The sequence below is a fragment of the Terrapene carolina genome, unplaced genomic scaffold (assembly GCF_002925995.2).
Source record: "Terrapene carolina triunguis isolate 2854851 unplaced genomic scaffold, T_m_triunguis-2.0 Scaffold210, whole genome shotgun sequence".
NCBI lineage: Eukaryota > Metazoa > Chordata > Testudines > Emydidae > Terrapene > Terrapene triunguis.
Genome location: NW_020664561.1, coordinates 45,730,187 through 45,751,248, shown reverse-complemented (window position 1 = coordinate 45,751,248; position 21,062 = coordinate 45,730,187). Strand labels below are relative to the sequence as shown.

General features: G+C 42.6%; 1 protein-coding gene across 1 annotated transcript in view; it reads left to right on the top strand.

The window, feature by feature from the left end:
* The window catches only part of LOC112109814 (mutS protein homolog 4), a 68,933-nt gene that overhangs the window by 10,881 nt on the left and 36,990 nt on the right, over window positions 1-21,062 (top strand). The window contains exons 3-6 of the mRNA XM_029912373.1: window positions 9,632-9,795; window positions 14,707-14,817; window positions 19,161-19,276; window positions 20,140-20,313. Of these exons, the coding sequence (XP_029768233.1) occupies window positions 9,632-9,795; window positions 14,707-14,817; window positions 19,161-19,276; window positions 20,140-20,313 (565 nt within the window). The remainder of the gene's footprint in view (window positions 1-9,631; window positions 9,796-14,706; window positions 14,818-19,160; window positions 19,277-20,139; window positions 20,314-21,062) is intronic.

The window sequence follows — 21,062 nt, the reverse complement described above, 5'->3', positions numbered from 1 at the left end:
CACCCCTCCTTCCAGAGCACACGACGGCATACGCCCCCACACCGCGTCACTGGCCCTCCCCCCCCCCCCCCCCGCACCTGGACCACCCCATCAGACTCCCCGCACTCGGATCCCCACCCCACTGAGCCCCAACCAGATGCACCCAGACTCTCACCCCATCAATCCCGCCACACCAAGATCCCCTGCTGAGCCCCATTCCTCCACACCCAGACCTCCCCTTGTTGAGCCCCAACCATTTGACCTGGATCCCATTCCCTCTACATCCAAACCCCCGCAACGAGCCCCTCTGCAGAGCCACCCACACCCAGATTGCACCACACAGAACCGTCTTAGCCCCTCCTGTATCCCTCCACACTAAGCCTGTCCAAACTCAAGAGAAATAGTAGAATTAGATTTTTTGGAGTTAAATATATTTTATTTTTAGAAATAATATGCTTAGATTGTTTTGGGGTGTATGTGGAGTTATAGGTGTTGCCTTGTAAGTGAAAATACTGGTGGATGGCTTTGCTTTTGTGAGCAAGACACCATTTTTGTGCTGTATGATTAGGGATCTGTGTCTCTCATGGATGTCACGGAAGTCACTGATTCTGTGACCTCCGTGACTTCTGCAGGCAGCCCGTGTGTCTGACCCAGGGTTGCCCAAGCAGCTGACTCTAGGGCCAGCTGCTCAGGTGGCCCTGGGACAGCCACACCAGCCACTGCTAGAATGGCCTGAGGGACAGCCACACCAACCGCTGCTTGGGAGGCCCCGGCAGCAGTCTCTGGGCAGGTGGCTGGAGCAGCCACTGCTCGGGCCATCCCTGGCAGCTGATGTTGCTAGCCCTGGGCACCCTGCCCCCAGCAGCGGCAGCCCCCCCCAACATCCTCCCCTAGCAGCCCCCCCCCCCAAGATTTAGTCACGGGTATTTTTAGTAAAAATCATGGACAGGTCACGGGCCGTAAATTTTCGTTTATTGCCCATGTCCTGTCCATGACTTTTACTAAAAATACCCATGACTAAATCATAGCCTTATGTATGACTAGATGCTCTTGGTAGAATCTACCTGTTTCAACTCATATGCCTGCATGTTGCTTGCTTTCTTCTCATCTTCAAGCATTTGGTTAAGTCAGAAGAACACAAATTGTCCCATATACAGTTTAAGCTCAGACTTTTGGTTGTGACTTTGGAAATTTTATCTGAGGCTAGGGGATAGTTATAGAATAGCTTTTGTTATCCTTATTATTGTTATTACTTAATGCCTGAGAGTTTACAGCCTCAGTAGACAACATAGCGGTAAAGGGATCCTTTTTAAAAAAGATCCATTTCCCCCCAAATCTGTATCAAGGTTGTATCACTTGGTTTCTCCAGTTTTGGCTGACAGTTCTTGGATCATTGGAGGAGAGGAAACAATGAGAAATGAAAGAAAACTTGATCCCAAGCACAGATTGTCTGACTGTAGGCACACAAATTTGTGTATTTATTTATTTCCACAGCATTTTCAAATTTGCTACTTGCTTCTAATCTGCTTCCTTTGTTTTCGTGGACATGTTTCTCTCTGGTTCATGGTATCAAAAGGAGTTGCTGAGATGCACAGTAGAGGGCACTGCAAAGTTATGTTATGGTTGCGAGAAATATAGAACATATGAACAGCTTTAGTTTTCCAGGAAGATTGCTTTAAGTCCTTTTTTATTGTCTTCACATTTAATGACAGAAATTGATTAGTTTACCTTTTTGTCATCCAGTGAAACCAAAATGGAATAAAATATAAAGAGAATGTATTCTATCAAAATAAAAAGTACCTCCACTAGATATTAGTTTAAGGACATAATTTGAAAAGTAGCCAGCAATTGGTCCCAGGGAAGTGCTGGGTTTGAATGCCCTCATATTCAAAAAATGCTTAACGTCTGTCAAAACAGGGTTAAGTCTCACCAGAAACATTATTAAATGGTAAGTTTTAGAACTAAATTTTGCACAAATTAATTGGGAAAACAAAGCGCTTGACAAAGAGAGATTACTTCTGAAATGTGGAAAAATGACATAATAGCTATAGCACATGGGCAACTCAGAATTAAAAACATACAGTTAAAATTCAAAAAGTGCCTGCATAAAATGGATATATTTGCTTCACTGGCATATGATTAAAAAAAACCTCCTGTCTTCAGAGATATATCTTATGCTGTACCCTGAAATTTGTCAAATATTAGCAAACAGAGGAAATTAATTTCATGAGCAAAGGCCTGCAACTCTGTATGCCTAAAACTACTCCTAAAGAGTTTGGTCAGAAACTGATAACAGTAGCGCGTCAGCTGATTTTGACTATCCTGACACAAAATACATTATTTATAATTTGTTTCCCAAGATAAGAAAAAATGTACTGGGTCTGTTGATCACCTAAGGAAGTTTTCTGAGCAAGGAAGTAATGCTCCCATACATGGTATGTGTATGTATGCATTCAACAGTTACTGCTTGGTTTCCCTCTCTGAATGATTGATCCTGTGTAATAGGGAGTGCTCTAAATACCCGCTGTGGTCCAAAGGAAGTGAGGGCACTGGGCATCCTGCACATTTGGGCCCTGCATTCCCTTAATTTAATTTTAATTATTTGAACTCTTTCCCTTTTTCCAAATTAGAACTTGATCTGTGTCATGTAATTTAAAACAAAGAAAAAACAATTCTAATCTCTCCTCTGCCTTACACAGTAACACCGTTCTGCAGTTTTATGGATCTGTGGGATTCCTGTGAAAGAAATACTTTAAAATCTAAGACCATGAATGCATACAATTTCCTAATCTATAGCTATTTCTTTTTTCTCTCCATCTCTTACTTTTCCTTTTCTTCCTGTCCTCCTAGCTCCATTGTTAATTTCTTCTAATTACACTATTCATTCTTCCACTAATTCAAACTACCAGTGTCAGAAAATCTGTTAAGTCTGATACTCAGTAAAAATGCATTGTACTTCAGACTTACTGTTTAGCTAGTGAGCTCCCCATACTCAAGAAAAAATGGTTAATTGGACTGAGTGAAACTACTACAATACTACTAGTACTATAATGTACTACAAGAAAGGAACCACCTCTCCACCATATGTTGGAAACCTTTTGTTGTGTGTGCAGTGATTATTTCACATCAGAAGAAATTCAGGAGATTCTCTGGATAAGAATTTTGGGGATCAGCTCATTAAGAGTAGAGGTCTATGCATGGGGCAACTTCATCCCTTGCTGGCTCCATCCTCTCCTGACAATAACCTCAAATATTCTGTTCTTTTCAGATTTATAATATGCATTTTCTCCATCCAAATTGTATATGCATGATTATGACTAGAAGCTCTAAAACTTCAAATTCCCTTACTTTTGCAACTTATTTTTTAATTTTTAAAAGGATTGCCTCTCAGGATTCCTTACAATAGAGCAGCTACCTTCAGGCAATTGGAAATGCTTTTTGTGACACATGGATGTCACAAGAGAGACAAATAGCTTTGAAGTCTACTTTACCAGTCTGGATTAAGGAATTTATGATAGAGATATGCATCAGGAGAGGCAAGGAAGTAGCAGTCTCTTTCAAAGCTCATTGCACAAGATCATTGTCTCTCTCTTGGGCCAAGAGAGTGGAGGTGTCCTTTCTTAAAATATGCAAGGTGGTGTCCCAGTCCTTGACCCCAGAATTTACAGAACAGTATAGGTTGGATATCTTAACTTTTCAATAGGTGCAGTAGCCTTCCATTTGTGTGGGCCACTTCCTCTCTCATTGGATTCTGCTGGTATCTGTAAGACACTAATTTCTTTTTTTACATAAATTGTACTAGGAAGTTGTAAATATCTGGACATATGTGCAAGTTAAAGGTTGGGTTTTACACCTTTAAAATTTCTTCAAGTGTTTCATATCAATCCAGACCACCTCCTTTTCAAGTTGGCTCTGGTAAATTAAAGACTGTTGTGCCTTATTTTCTGCAAAATTAGCATATTTGAAGAAATTGCTACATTCTAAGTTTCATCTGAAGCATTGAGCTGGCAGGACAGGTATATACAGTGAGCTGGCAGTATTCAAAAATATTAAATGTTCATTCTCTGTCTTCTGGTAAGAGAGGCACTGTACAGTGGTATGGAATAATTCAAAGGGGAGGAAAGTAAGACATTTTACCTTTATGTAAGATGACAATAGTGAAAGTGAAATATGAGAATGAGGGTGAACAAGGCCAGAAGATGATGCTTGACATTGTATAATTTATGAACCATCACTGAAGTGTGTCTTCTAAACATGCATGTGTGCATTTCTCTTTAAAGACATATTTTGGCAATTTTCCATAAATGATGAGTGTCAGTGGTCTGAACACATTATTTGGAATTACTAGACTCCCATGAACTTCAAGTCTGAATGCTGACATAGAGGATTTAGCCATTCTTCTTCGAATGCTTGCTCATATCGATTCCAATTAGGTGTGCGCGTGCCACGTGCACGATCGTCAGAAGATTTTTACCCTAGCAACAGTCGGTGGGTCGGCTGAGGCGCCCCCTGGAGTGGCGCCCTTATGGCACCAGATATATGCCCCTGCCGACCCAGCGCTCCCTCAGTTCCTTCTTACCACCCGTGACAGTCGTTGGAACTGTGGAGCACGGCATAGCTGATCTCCATTCTTTACTCGTTGTACTGTAGATAGTTGTTTAGTGTAGTTTTAATAGTTTTAACAGTTATAGTGTAGTTAATAGTAAGTTTTGTAGATAGTGTAGATAGTACTTGGAGGAAACGGGGTTTATCCCCTTCCCTCCTCCCCAGTACCAGGGCCCATGCCTAGGTCTCCGGGTTTCAAGCCTTGCTCGGCATGTCTCGAGCCAATGCCTATGGGAGACCCCCACGACTCCTGCTTGAAGTGCCTGGGGGAATCCCATCAACCAGATAAGTGCCACATTTGTAAGGCTTTCAAGCCTGGGACAAAAAAGGAGCAGGACTTTCGTTTAAAACAGCTCCTAATGGAAGCGGCACTTAGCCCGGTGCCCTTGGCACCGCGTGCAGATCAGGCGCCGTCGGTCCGAAGCGCGCCTCTGGCACCGGAACAACCCGGCACCAGCAAAGACTCTCGGCACTATGTTGGCTCAAAATCTTCCTCTCAGGCAGAAGAGGGGGTTGTGGTGGGCATCAGCTTCTCAAGGACACTCCCTTGTACAGTTCCAGGAGGCTCAATTCCTTTCCCACATCCCATTTAACACATGTTAAATCTCAGGATAGGTTGTGAACTGCCACAGACTCCAGCTTCAGTAGTGTCCCAATGACTCCCAGCTCTGCATTTCCCTCATGTAAAACACAGCTTTCCCACTTATGATCTGAATATTTATTGCTTCCACCCTACTACAGCAATGTCTCATACCTTTGCTTATTAAGATGTTCTAGATAGCACAACATGAAGCAATCCACCTTCTAATCAACATTGCACATCAAAAACACCATGATGCTTCAGACACTACAATGGCACCTGGTTCAATAACTAATCCGATGTAAACTTCTGACTTTGATCTTTGAGGCTGTTTGTGAGCTGAGCTGTGCTTCTCAGGGAATTGGAGTTGTGACTGCATCCCGAAGGAAACTCACAAATGTAGGGGATTGTGGCTTCTTTCCAGTAGACCCACTGCTGTGGAACTCCCTTCTGAGAATGAGCATAAATCTTACCACCTTCAGAACAAAATATAACCCATTTATTTACATGAGCTTTCCCACAACAACTTCCTTGAAATTGAAGAATAAATGAAGATGATGGTGGAGAGGAAAAAGTAAACATTGACATGAACATCTGCGTACATTCGCATCACAAAGCAAGTGGGGGATATTAAACTTTCACACTGCTAGGTTTTTGAATTTTGGGTTGCATTCAGATACTACTTGGTCATGTTATAAATACCTAAATGGGGGGAGTATTTTTTTTAAAAAGTTTGCTCTAATATCTGGACCAAAATGTCCCCTTGCACATAACTGTTTCATATCATATTACTCTGTATTAGCTGGCTAACACCCTCCATCTCAGTGATGACTTCAGTTCAGAGCTGGTGTAAGGATTTACTATGTGAAGTGCTTTGGGATCCTTCAGAATGAAATATAATATATTTGTAAAGTAAGTAGTAATATTACTGTAACTTTTATTTAGCTTTTATTTTGAATTAGCTTTGATTTAAACTATTATACTATATCCAAATCTGGCGATAAATTGATAAAAGGTTAATAGTGAAGTGGACAAAAGGGAGAACTGACAAGTTGATAAAGAGATTCACTACTGTGATAGCGAGTTTGACTGATAAAAGAAAAAAGATTGATGAAGATGTTGCCTTCTAGAAGAGTATTTGATTAAAAAAAATGAAAAAGATTGATGAGAACACTGCCTGGTACCACAAAGGCAGAGCAAAGAACTTTCTTTCTAGCAAAGAATCTAAAGTATTGACTTTTTGACAGTTCTGGGATTTAGCAGTAATTCACTTTCAGTTTCAAATTGTTTGATATCTCAGTAAATCTCTCTGTGCCATAAAAGCTACATACTGTGGAATTGCTGTAAATAAAGCTTGAATGTGATGTATCTACCATATGCAAGAATTTTTCTTAGCCTGATTTGAAGGTCTTTTACATTTCAGAATCACCTTCTAATTAATGACATTTTCTGGACAATTGTTTTGTAGTGGCTTCAAACAGGATTAGGGTCTGTCAAGAACTCTGGTTATTGGTCACAGTTTTCTTGTTTGCAGTGTTGTAGCTGTGTTGATCCCAGGTTATTAGAGAGACAAGGTGGGTAAAAGATATTACCTCACCCACAATTTTCTTGAAAAGAAATCATTAGTAATTTCTCCACTAGCCTGTTCTTTGGAAATACATAACATTAACTGTGAAACAAATAATCCCAGACACCAAACAAAGCTATTTAAATGTGCTTATGGTTTTCCATTTGTACCTTTTAATAAAGAATACTGTCTAAATGTAATATTCCTAGAATCAATTTGCCAAAGAATAGGTATATAAACTAAACTTCTCTGTGTCTCAGTTTAGTTAAGTGTCTTGTCTATGGTGCCCTGTAGCCTACAGCAATATTTCTCAAATGATGGAGCCATGCCTTCAGGTGTGTTGCTAAGGGTTGCCTGCTGGTTAGCACTCCACTAGCTGAGAACAACCCACCCCTTGCCACGTAGCAGAATCCTATGGCTGTGAAGATCCAGCAGGAGCAAAGGGAGAGCAAGAAAGTAGCAGCTGTTCCCCCAAATAATCCTCCCTCTTTTTGCTACTGCTGCTCCATCCCCAAACCCAATCACAATGGAGATTCTCCCCCTTCCCAGTGTTCAGTTCTGGGGCATGATAATACAGGACATCTAGAAGCTGTGGAACTGGCTTGATAGCCTCTTGAAGTAGTGCTGAGAGCTGTGTGAGGGGGAATGGAACGGTTGAGAGAGAAGCAGGGGCGGCTCCAGGCAGCAGCGCAGCAAGCGCGTGCCTGGGGCAGCAAGCTCTGACCCCAGCAGCTTTCCAGCAACGCACCAGTCTCACACTGGCTTCCACAAGCCTTGTTTACTACTTGCAAGATGACCCCAACACACTCTGAGTCCCAGATTTTCCCAAAAACGTGTGTTCTGCAATGACCAGCCCTCTCCTGGATAGTTCAGATATTAAGGTACATTGTCCCTGTAAGAAGTCAATATTCAGTAGTTTGTTACTTTAGATGGAGTTACCTAACAGTTCAGTTTAAACACGGCACTGGATTGGTTTAGATTAAAAATAAAACAAGTTTATTAACAAAAGAAGATAGGATTTAAAGTGAATTCAGGTATAAGATAGCAGTTAGAAATGGTTACAAACAAATAAAAGTGAAAACATGCATCTAAAAGTCTAAAACTTAATCTAGCAAGGTTTGGTTCAAGGTTTTGTTTAAGATGGCCTTTCTCACCCATGGTTTTCCAGCAAGATCATGAATTACCTTTTACTTCATCAAAGGTTCTGGTGCCTTTGTTTTAGGTGAAAGAGAATGTGAGGTTCTCTACCCCTTTTTTTATAGTCCAGTGAACCTTTTAAATGGATTCTTCTGAGGGTTACCCTTCAGAGTAAAGTTTATTCAAGCAGTAAGAAAAGCAACATGGAGTCTGGTGGTGAAGGAGGCTCCATGCCCCTACTTGTGTTTGTTAAAATGCAAATTGTTCTGTTTCCTGCCATCTCTTCCCCCTGCTGTCTTATAGAGTCTGTCTACTATTTATATGGAAATTGAGGCAAACATGCATTCCTTTGTTTAGCATGGACCTGTGTAACAATTTTTGCCTAGGCATGGCTGTTTGGTTTTGAACGTGTGCTAATGACATCATATGGGGGAATTCATATCTTTCATATAATGTTGCTATATACATATCACCATGATATTATTCACCAGTGAGTTATTTGTTTTCAAATGATATGTTACAAGGCATATTTTGTACAAAGCTTATTACAATAGTGTGTAGAGTGTGAATAGATGGGATGCTTTTGGTCAGGTGTCTATAAGGGTTCTGAGAGGTTGAGAACCTCTGGTCTACAGGATTAGGCTTCAGTGTGGAAGTCAGGAGACCTGTATTCTAAACCAAGTCCTGACACCGATTTGCTTGCAGTCTGATACGGGCAAATCAGTTCTTTAAGCCGCAGTTTCCTTAGTGGGAAGATGGAGATAATGATGTTCATCATCTCCTGTGATGTTTTGAGGTATAGTCAAATCATGTTTGTGAAGTTCTATATAAGTGGAAAGAAGAGTAAGTCCTCAGCAGATGTAGGAATAGGATAGGCTTTTCTGACTTTTTAGCCCTGTGCTTGTCTCTCTAAACCATGTTTCATCTAGAACACCACTCCTATTTCCTCCAAACTTCTGTATGCTTTTGGATGTTTGCTCCTGTTGGAGTTTGTAAAGCACTTATATGTGCTGTGCATATATATGGAACTCTGTGCAGTTCCTGATGTACATATTAACCACATTCACTAATTGATTCCTCACCAACTCCAAAACATGGAATTTCTAAGCCAGATTGCTTAGGAAAATTTCACCAAAGTGAAACATAATTTGTCTCAAATGCATTGTTTGATTTTCCACAAACATCAGAACTTTTCTCCGTTAGCATAAGATCAGATATGAAATTTCAGAAAGGTTGGCTTAGTTTTGACAAAGTTAGGGACACCTCATCAGAACTACACTTTTAATGGAAAACTACCTTTAATTTCAGTGTCTCTCTCCATATTTTAATTTGTCTAAATTTGATCAGCAATAATAGCTGCCCTCGGTTTTGTATTTAAAATTACAAATGCTTTATGATCGTAATTGCCCTTCTATTCTTCACCTGTTTTTCATAATGCAGAAATAGTGCTCATGCACTGTATTTTCTACACATATTTGCACCTTTAAAAATGTCATTCTTCGTGTTCACCCCCTATTTGTGTACATGTGCTCTGTTCTTTATTTTTTCACATATATACATGGTGTTCAAATAATTGATAATATGGCTCATTCTCTGCATAGTACATCAAATGTAGAATCCAGCAACTTGTACTTTAAATTTTTAGGTAAATTTGGACAATTGCTAGACTTTTGCTTCTTTGTGAGTGCGGGATATAAGTACATACATTGTTCACTCTATCATGAACTGGGTCATAACTATAAACGTATACTACTGTTTTGCAGTTACATCCTCATCTGCTGTCTCTGCTCATTTGGTTGCATCCGTTATTGTAGCTGTAGTAGAAGGGAGAGGACTTGCCAGAGGTGAAGTAGGAATGGCTAGTATTGACTTAAAGAACCCTGAAGTGGTATTATCCCAATTTGCGGACAATACAACCTATGCTAAGGTAATTTTGAATACTTTTGGTTGCTGTATATGGTAGTATTTTACATAATGATGAAGATTATTATTGATGTCCTTTTTTGTCAGAAGTTTTTATAAATAATAGCAGGAAATCTCTGATTGATTACCAAGAGTAATACAAAAAATAAAGTAGCATTGTTAATGTGAAGAGTAACATCATTTATGCTGGCTTTTTTGTACATTGGATGCTCATTTTTGAAGCTGTCTCTCTTAAAAGATTCTATCAACTCATTATAGCAAGTGAGTTTTCTCTTCAGTAATAGTGTATTTATTTGTGTCTGGATTCTTTCTCCTCCCTTTTCCCACTCTCCTTTGGGGTTCCACTATGACCCTGTCCTTGGCCTTGATCCTCAAAGTTACCTTTCTAATTTTGATTTGTCTCCATCCATGCAATCCTGTATTTCAGTCTCTCTCTCAATCTGACATCCCCTCTTAATTGTCTCCATCTTAGAATTAACATGATAAAAATGGAACTCCTTTCAAGTCCTTCCTGCATTTTCCTTGACTGTTGACATCACTATCTTCCCTGTCACTCAAACATAACCTGAATCGTCTTTGATTCTTTCCTCTCCCATGCTCCCACATCAAGCTCTGTCCAACTCCTGCTGTGTTTTGCTCTAATGTTTTTAAAATCTGCCCTTTTTCATACTGTACACACTGCAAAAATGTGTTCCTCATTATCTCACATTTTGATTGCTGTAACCTCCTTTTTGCTGGCTTCCCTGACAGCACATTCACCCTTCAGTCCATACAAAACATATCTGCTAAGATCATCTCCCTTTACCTGTCACTCTGATTTTACCCCTCCATCAACTTCCCATTTTCTGGCCCCATTGTCTTCAATGCCCTTCACTACAATGCCCCTCTGTTATCCATACTTTTCTTATTGTGTTGTGACCTCGGCTTTGCCAATGATATTGGCTTCAACCATTGTTGCACTTTCTTTCATGCCACCCCTTATGCATGGAACACCATCCCTGAATTAATATGTTAAGGCCACTATCTTCTCCTCCTACAAATCCCTCCTTAAGACTTATTTCTGCTGTAATGCCACCAAAAAACTAAACAGCTAATGATGGATAGGTTAGGCAGCCACAGCCCAAACAAAAATATTTTAGATGGTTCAGAACTATTAAGTCTATGTAGTCTCATTGATTTATTATAGTTACTCCCATTCCCCTACCACCTCCTTTCAGTTGTTTGTCACACTGGTTGCATTTTGTCTTAGACTGTAAGAGATTTTAGACAGGGATTATGTCTTTCTATTTTTTTGTACAGCACCTTATCACCTATATAGTGGAGCCCAAATCCTAATTTGGGGCCTTTGGGCACTACTGAAAATAATACAATTAGAAACAATACATAATAATTGATCTTGTTAGGTATATGTAGATGTTAATCCTTTCCTAGATAAGAAACTAGCAGCAAAATTCAGTTGTACTTTAAATCAAAGTTAGGCTCCTGACCCAGGCAGCACAGACTTTTGGGTCAAAAGAGGGGACATCTTTCCTCTCCTCTTTCAGCTTCACCCAGAAGAACTAGCCCCTCTCTCAGGGGAAGCAGACAGTCTTTTTTACCTTGTCTGTTGTGCCCTGTTTGACTTTCTGCTCCTGATCCTTCTAGCTGCTGGAGGACCAATTCTTGTTGGTTCTGCCAGCTGCTGAACTTGGTGGACTCTCTTGGCAGCCAGTGGAGTATCTAAACTCACTGCTCTTTTCCACCAGAAGGAAACCTGCTTGGGGCAGGATTAGCCAAGGTGGGAGGGCATCAAACACGTGGTACACCCTGTCACAATGAGTATTTCATGTGAAAAGGAAAAGCTGGTTTAAATATGTATCTTTAAACAGAGAAATAATGCAGGTTAGACTGTAGCATGAACATGTATGCATAAGAAGTTACAAGGTCTAAAATATGACCTAATCCAAAGAGCCTTATACAGTCCAAGTGAGTCTGGAGCTCATGACCTTCAGGAGCACCATGAACTTCTGCAGCTGCAAACCCAGAAAGTTACTTCTGATTGAAAAGGTACTTCCTCAGTCACACCCGTAGAATGCCATTTTAGGCATAACATTCTTCTTCTTCTTCGAGTGCTTGCTCATATCAATTCCAATTAGGTGTGTGCGCGCCGTGTGCACAATCGTCGGGAGATTTTTACCCTAGCAACACTCGGTGGGTCGGCTGAGGTGCCCCCTGGAGTGGCGCCTTCATGGCGCGGGACCAAAAAGGAGTAGGACTTCAGACTGAAGCAGCTCCTTATGGAGTCCGCACGCCGGGTCTTGGCACCATCGTCTTCGGTGCGGAGTGCCCCTGCGGCACCGACTGGTCCGGCACTGCGTTCGGAATTTGCTCCCCTCCTCCTTCCCTGTCCCGCTTCCTTTGCTTTGTGGTCCATCAACAGCACTTTCAATTCACCGTCCTTCCTTTCGGCCTGTCTACAGCCCCCAGGGTGTTTACCAAGTGCATGGCTGTTGTGGCTGCCTCCCTTCATCGACAACGGATCCAAGTGTTCCCATATCTCGACAACTGGCTTATTAGGGGTCACTCCAGGGATCAGGTGCAGTCTCATGTTCAACTCACCATGAACATGTTCAATCGACTGGGCCTCCTGCTCAATGTCGCGAAATCCACTCTGGTACCAACCCAGAGGATAGAATTCATAGGAGCAGTCTTAGACTCAGGCCTAGCCTGGGCACTTCTGCCAGAAGCACGCTTCCAATCCCTGGCGAACATCATCCACAGCCTGCAAAACTTCCCGACCTCGACCATGAAAACATGCCTATGCCTCCTGGGACACATGGCCTGTTGCACGTATGTGACCAGGCACGCCAGGCTGTGACTACGTCCACTCCAAGCCTGGCTATCAACAGCATACCGCCCAGGTCAGGACAGCTTGATCACGGTGGTTACCATCCCACCAGGGATATTAGCCTCTCTAGGCTGGTGGCTGGACCCCAAATCAGTGTGCGAAGGGGTGCCATTCCACGCCCTGCAGCCCTCCATGTCCCTAGTCATGGATTCGTCATCCCTGGGATGGGGAGCCCACCTTGGGAACCTTCCATACACAGGGGCTATGGTCAGCAGGAGAGTTATCCCTCCACATCAACGTACAGGAACTCAGAGCAATGCGCCTGGCGTGTCAAGCATTCCGAGAGCCCTTTCAAGGCCATTGTGTTGCAGTCCTCACAGACAACACAATGGCCATGTTTTACATCAACAAGCAAGGGGGAGCCCGGTCGTCCCCCCTCTGTCAGGAGGCCACTTATCTGTGGGAATTCTGCATAGTCCACTCGATACATCTGGTGGCGTCGTTTCTCCCAGGAGTCCAGAACACCTTAGCGGACCACCTCAGCAGATCATTCCAGGCTCACGAGTGGTCGGTTCGCCCGGACGTCATCCACTCTGTCTTCCTGAAGTGGGGCTTTCCCCTGATAGACCTATTCGGCTCTCGCGAGAATCGAAAATGCCAGGTGTTCTGCTCTCTCCAAGAATGCTCTCCGGGTTCCCTGTCAGATGCCTTCCTAATACAGTGGAAGGATCACCTATGCTATGCCTTTCCTCCATTCCCGTTAGTCCACAGGGTCCTGATCAAACTGCGCAGGGACAGAGCACGTCTGATTTTGGTCACCCCAGCGTGGCCCACGCCACGCGGGCTCAGGCTTCATCCTCTGCTTTCCTGGCGCATGTGCCCATACAGGAGATATGTAGGGCAGCAACTTGGTCATCAGTGCAGACCTTCGCCGCCCACTATGCTATAGTGCAGCAGTCAAGGGGTGATGCTGCATTTGGTTCAGCGGTCCTTCACTCCACGACATCTCACTCCGACCCCACCGCCTAGGTAAGGCTTGGTAGTCACCTAACTGGAATCGATATGAGCAAGCACTCGAAGAAGAAAAGACGGTTACTCACCTTTGTAACTGTTGTTCTTCAAGATGTGTTGCTCATATCCATTCCAAACCCGCCCTCCTTCCCCTCTGTCGGAGTAGCCGGCAAGAAGGAACTGAGGGGGTGCTGGGTCTGCCGGGGCATATATCCAGCGCCAGGAAGGCGCCACTCCAGGGGGCACCTCAGCCGACCCACCGAGTGTTGCTAGGGTAAAAATCTCCCGACGATCGTGCACGCGGCGCGCACACACCTAATTGGAATGTATATGAGCAACACATCTCGAAGAACAACAGTTACAAAGGTGAGTAACCGTCTTTTTTTTGCAGGGGTGCTTCATCATATATATATATATTTTTATATATTCATGACATGAGATAAATTATTATCCAAATCTTTTACTTTAATTTTAGGTATTTTTGTAACTATTTTTCTGTTTTATATTAGTGAGCGATATCTGCAGACACTTCTGTTTGGAAAATTATTACTGCAGGCTATTTCTTTTTTAGTTCTTGTATGCAGCAGTTGGAGAGACAAGAGTGCATAAAAGTGAAGGAGAGGAGGAAAGAAACGTAACAGATTTCTACATGCTACAAATAATTAATAATAATATATGTTCATCTACTATCTTTGAAGCGTGGTGCAATAGGTGTAACTAAATCCTCTCTTTTTGCATTATATTTATCTTATTGCTTTCTGTACTACACTTACCTCATTATCTGGTCAACAGAAAGTTCCTAATGACGCAGTCTCACCTGTTACCAGCGCTCAAAGCTCAGGAAGTGAAAAAGCCATTAAAAACCTTACTGTTTTTGGCACTGACTGGGAATAGATGATGTCTGCCTGGTTTTTGTGCGTGCACATCCCTTTAAGTGGAATTTTTAATTGATTTAAAAGTGTTAGCTGACAAATTCTATAATCTTTGTAATTTCTGGACTATTTTATTTATTTGTGAAAATGTACTTTGAGACTGCTAAATGATTTTTAATGAATTATGTTTTAATTTTGTTTTTAGGTTATCACAAAACTCAAGATTTTAACACCATTAGAAATAATAATGTCAAATACTGCTTGTGATACAGGGAATACAACAAAATTGTTCAGTTTGATAACAGAAAATTTCAAGGTAATCTTTTTTTAGACTTCATTTAGTTTTTATAGGGCTCCTATTTGACTGGTTTTATATGGTTGCAGATTTGTGACCGTCTTTATGAGGGGATCCAAATGCTGAATCCCTTAGCTCACTGGGGCTGGGCAAAGTTTAGGCAGTGTTCCTGGCTTTTGGCCTCTGCGCGCACACTCCAGGTGTTACCTTGTGTCTGACACCTCTTTTGGCAGTGGTGACCCCACAGTCCAACTGCCTATGTCCCAAAAGTAATACCATCTCCCACAAGCCTCCCCAGCAGCTCTTGCACATTTCCCAGAATCCTTCCAAAGATGTGAGCTTTCTGGCTTACAGTTTGCCTCTTCAGGGACATGCAACAGTGAAAGCCAACAGACACGTAGACAGACTTTCACAGGATTCTAAAGTAGTATTGCTCTTTACTTAATAGAATGAGAAATGCATAGATCTAGATAAAATAATAAACATATGTATACACATTTCCTTGCCTCAGGTTCCTCACCATTCTGGAGAGTTCTTTAGGCTTGGGCAGAGTCCTCTGGGGTGTCTTCCTCTCCAGGTCATGTCTTCTGACTTATGGAGATTTTCCAGCCCATCTAACCTTCTCTGACCTTTGTTGGTCCTGCAGTTAAATTGGATCCCCCACTATGAATGCTTTCCTTTCTCTTCCCCTCTTCTTACCAAAGCTTACTGTTTCTCTTGTGAGTCATTTTAAAATCTTAGCTTTGTCATCTTTGTCTCTGTGTCCTGTCTGGCAGTTTTCCATTCTCTACTTCCCCTCCCTGCAGACAAGTTGGAGGAAGTGGTTTCTCCCAGCTCCAGCCAATCTCCTTAGCATGTTCATTGCTTGGTCCAGGGCACAGTGATTAAGGTTAACAACTCTCCATTGGCCTTGGTCTGGTAGGTATATAGAGCTGTCCATAGATTCATAGATTCATAGATTCTAGGACTGGAAGGGACCTCGAGAGGTCATTGAGTCCAGTCCCCTGCCCGCATGGCAGGACCAAATACTGTCTAGACCATCCCTGATAGACATTTATCTAACCTACTCTTAAATATCTCCAGAGATGGAGATTCCACAACCTCCCTAGGCAATTTATTCCAGTGTTTAACCACCCTGACAGTTAGGAACTTTTTCCTAATGTCCAACCTAGACCTCCCTTGCTGCAGTTTAAGCCCATTGCTTCTTGTTCTATCCTCAGAGGCTAAGGTGAACAAGTTTTCTCCCTCCTCCTTATGACACCCTTTTAGATACCTGAAAACTGCTATCATGTCCCCTCTCAGTCTTCTCTTTTCCAAACTAAACAAACCCAATTCTTTCAGCCTTCCTTCATAGGTCATGTTCTCAAGACCTTTAATCATTCTTGTTGCTCTTCTCTGGACCCTTTCCAATTTCTCCACATCTTTCTTGAAATGCGGTGCCCAGAACTGGACACAATACTCCAGCTGAGGCCTAACCAGAGCAGAGTAGAGCGGAAGAATGACTTCTCGTGTCTTGCTCACAACACACCTGTTAATACATCCCAGAATCACGTTTGCTTTTTTTGCAACAGCATCACACTGTTGACTCATATTTAGCTTGTGGTCCACTATAACCCCTAGATCCCTTTCTGCCGTACTCCTTCCTAGACAGTCTCTTCCCATTCTGTATGTGTGAAACTGATTTTTTCTTCCTAAGTGGAGCACTTTGCATTTGTCTTTGTTAAACTTCATCCTGTTTAACTCAGACCATTTCTCCAATTTGTCCAGATCATTTTGAATTATGACCCTGTCCTCCAAAGCAGTTGCAATCCCTCCCAGTTTGGTATCATCCGCAAACTTAATAATCGTACTTTCTATACCAATATCTAAGTCGTTAATGAAGATATTGAACAGAGCCGGTCCCAAAACAGACCCCTGCGGAACCCCACTCGTTATGCCTTTCCAGCAGGATTGGGAACCGTTAATAACAACTCTCTGAGTACGGTTATCCAGCCAGTTATGCACCCACCTTATAGTAGCCCCATCTAAATTGTATTTGCCTAGTTTGTCGATAAGAATATCATGCGAGACCGTATCAAATGCCTTACTAAAGTCTAGGTATACCACATCCACAGCTTCTCCCTTATCCACAAGACTCGTTATCCTATCGAAGAAAGCTATCAGATTGGTTTGACATGATTTGTTCTTTACAAATCCATGCTGGCTGTTCCCTATCACCTTACCACCTTCCAAGTGTTTGCAGATGATTTCCTTAATTACTTGCTCCATTATCTTCCCTGGCACAGAAGTTAAACTAACTGGTCTGTAGTTTCCTGGGTTGTTTTTATTTCCCTTTTTATAGATGGGCACTATATTTGCCCTTTTCCAGTCTTCTGGAATCTCTCCCGTCTCCCATGATTTTCCAAAGATAATAGCTAGAGGCTCAGATACCTCCTCTATTAGCTCCTTGAGTATTCTAGGATGCATTTCATCAGGCCCTGGTGACTTGCAGGCATCTAACTTTTCTAAGTGATTTTTAACTTGTTCTTTTTTTTATTTTATCTGCTAAACCTACCCCCTTCCCATTAGCATTCACTAGGTTAGACATTCCTTCAGACTTCTCGGTGAAGACCGAAACAAAGAAGTCATTAAGCATCTCTGCCATTTCCAAGTTTCCTGTTACTGTTTCTCCCTCTTCACTAAGCAGTGGGCCTACCCTGTCTTTGGTCTTCCTCTTGCTTCTAATGTATTGATAAAAAGTCTTCTTGTTCTCCTTTATTCCCTTAGCTAGTCTGAGCTCATTTTGTGCCTTTGCCTTTCTAATCTTGCCCCTGCATTCCTGTGTTGTTTGCCTATATTCATCCTTTGTAATCTGTCCTAGTTTCCATTTTTTATATGACTCCTTTTTATTTTTTAGATCATGCAAGATCTCGTGGTTAAGCCAAGGTGGTCTTTTGCCACATTTTCTATCTTTCCTAACCAGCGGAATAGCTTGCTTTTGGGCCCTTAATAGTGTCCCTTTGAAAAGTGTGTATGTGGAATCCATGTCAGCAGCTGATAGATTCCACATACACACAGTCATTCTGTAATGCAAAAAATTATAATAACTTCATAGCATCAACCAGAATTAATAAGTTGTGGCACTTTGGGGTTCAACCTGGACCAATAAGGGGTTGTGTAACTGCCTGCCCTGCAACTCTGATGCCTTAAATGTGATGCTGGTGTGGCTCACAGCTCTGACACCAACAGTCAGCCTACATGCATGCAGGTCATATCCTGACTTCCACCACGCAGTTGCTTTTTGCAGGTTGACCACAACGCCTGTGCCCAATACTGAATTTCCCCGAAAGTGTTTGCCCTGGAGTGTCCAGTCCTGTCTTGGAATACTCACAGAAGCTAAGTTTGCTTCTCCTTTAAAGAGCCAGTGAACAACAGCTCATTAATTTAATGGGGGTTTGACAAACACTTTTTTCAGTCAAAGCACTGAACTGGTTTATAGTAAAAGTATAACAAGTTTATTAAATAAAAACCTCATAGGTTTAAGTGATATCAAGTATAAGGAATAAAGATAGGAAGGGTTACAAGCAAACTAAAGTAAAAATCTATTTCTAAGATTAAAAGTTAATTTTTAAAGCAAGTTACAATCTTTGTCTAAGCAGGGTTCTGATCTGTATTCATTCCCAGAAATTTCAGTTCCCTGAGTTGAAGGATCCAACATTCTGTGATTTCAAGAGCTCTGGCCCCTTTAGTCCCTCAAGTGATGGATGCCAAAATAGCTTCTTGTCTTTGCTTATATCTTCTAAAGTTCAATGAACTTTTGGGGGCTCAGCCTGCTGTGTCCAGCAGGGAGCCGACGCCATGTTAATTTTTGCAGTTTTGTGTTCCCCCGTCGTGATAGTTAAGAGGCTATCTCCCCCACTTACCCATTTGATGGTTTTATTTACCTTCAGTGTAAGTGCAGCTTCATCATCCCTGCCTGATGACCAGACCAGTCAGACAAGCAAACATACACTCCCCTGTCCAAGGCAGACTGGGCCCATGCACTGGTTGCCAAACACATTTTAAGAACGTAATTCCAGCACACATCTATAACTGTTTGTACACACTCTGTACATACACCATGCAGTGAGCTTCAGGACCAGTGTGCCACCAATTTGCTCATGATATCCTACATGACACCTTCCAGATACAGATCATAATAGCGGTGAGTGGGGGTACACTGAGTATGTCAGGCCTGACAAAAGTTGCTGACCCAGAGTTGTAAACTGCCAATGGGCCTCCGTGTCACATTTTTACATACAGAGATTCCCCAAATCATCACAACACTACGGTTCCTTTCCATGAGATTTTGAAACCTTTGCTGTTTTTGTTTTTGTTGTTATTAGAACGTGACTTTTACTACTGTCCAAAGAAAATACTTCAATGAAACAAAGGGCTTGGAATATATAGAACAGTTGTGTACATCTGAATTCAGCACTGTCCTAATGGAGGTTCAGTCCAAGTACGTTTAACCTAAATAAGAAAAAGAAGTAGTGTTTCCAGATAAAAGGTTATGACAGTTTGTACAGATTTAATACACTGGCCAGTGGCTTCTCATTAATTGGTACACACATGCCTACCAGAGCGTGGCGGGGAGCTCGGGGCTTCTGCCTTGCGGTGGGGTGGTGGGGCTAGAGGTTTCTGCCAGAGACAACTGGTGCCTGCTGAGAGTGGGGGGGCACAATTTGTTGGGGAGGCGAACCTTTAGTTTGTCACGCCCCTCCTCTTACCATCAGTGACCCCTCCCTGCAGCTCCCAGGTGTTAGCAGTGCAAGGAGAGGGAACAGCAAAAGCAGAGGCTCTCCCTGCAGCTCCCAGCTGTTTGCTGCTGCCTCTCCCCATGGCCAAAGCTCCCAGCATGTCGGCTCCAACAGCTGCTGTGCAGGGTGGGAGCCCAGTGGCACAATGTAACCGAGCAGGGCCAGCAAACCCTGGGAAAAATCTGGGGGGGCATGTGACTCCATGTGCCCCACCACGCATTGCCTCTGGCTTCTGCGCAATGGGAAGGGTTGTCTTGGGGCTTCAGCCCTGCGGGAGTCGCCTGCTGGGGCTCGGGGCATCAGCAGGAGTGGGGCTGAAGCCCAGAGCCCTGGCAGGCATGCCCTGGTTCTCGAACTTCTGAAGATTGTCATATATGGTTCGGAGGGTAAGCAAGTTTGGCTACCCCTGGTTTATACAGTGCTCCCAATCCCTAATAGGTGTGAACATGACTCTACAGCTTGGCGTAAGATTGCTAAGAGAAACCTTCTCCCTAAGTACAGTAAATGTTTTAGCGCTGGATGAGGAGAAATATTTAATGTTCAATAAATGATTACTACTTTACAGGTATTACTGTCTAGCAGCTGTTGCAGCTTTGCTAAAATATGTTGAATTTATTCAAAATTCAGTTTATGCTCCTAAGTCACTCAAGGTTCGTTTCCAGGGAAGTGAGCAAACTGCTATGATAGATTCATCATCAGCCCAAAATCTTGAATTGTTAACTAACAACAGAGATTCTCGGTAAGATTATTTTGTTTATACAAATAATTTTTTTTTTCATTGTTATAAATTTATAATGCACCAAGTTCTATGGCACATGTATCTAATCTATCTAGTCATAGTAATTATATCGTATGCAAAACTGATTTTTAAATAATTTGAAATGAGAAATGAACTGCAACTTAGTGCAAAATTTGTAGTCCTAGCCTGGAATTTTTTTATGTGCATCAGGAAACCCCTAATAATAAAAGGGATTAGAAAGAAAGAAGAAAAGATAAGAATTGTGTAAAGGTGTATAGTGTATCTGTCACAAATGAGCCTGCTATCAGCAGGTTTGATTTATATAACTGACCCACAAGTTATCTGTGGCCACGTCTCTACCTAGCAGCTGAGCAAGGGGGATGTCGCCACTTTTGGGGAGTCCAGAAGTGGGTAAGCGCTGCCCAGAGCCCGCCTTACTCCGTCCTGGGCGCCAACCTCGTGCCCCCTCCCATACCCAAACTTTGCTGCTCCGGGGGGAGGGGGGGAGGGTATTGAGCCAAGTAGGGAGCCCGCCGGCCTCGCCCACACCAGCACCAGTGGGAGTCCCAGGCAGCGTGCCGCCGCCTGTGGCCCCCCAGCACCAGTAGTGGTTCTGGGCAGCCCCCTCCCCAAGTTTTATTCACTGGTAATTTTAGTAAAAGTCATGGACAAATTCATGGCCCATGACCTTTGTTTACTCCCTGTCAAGGCTGTATCCCCACTTTGAACTTTAGGGTACAAATGTAGGG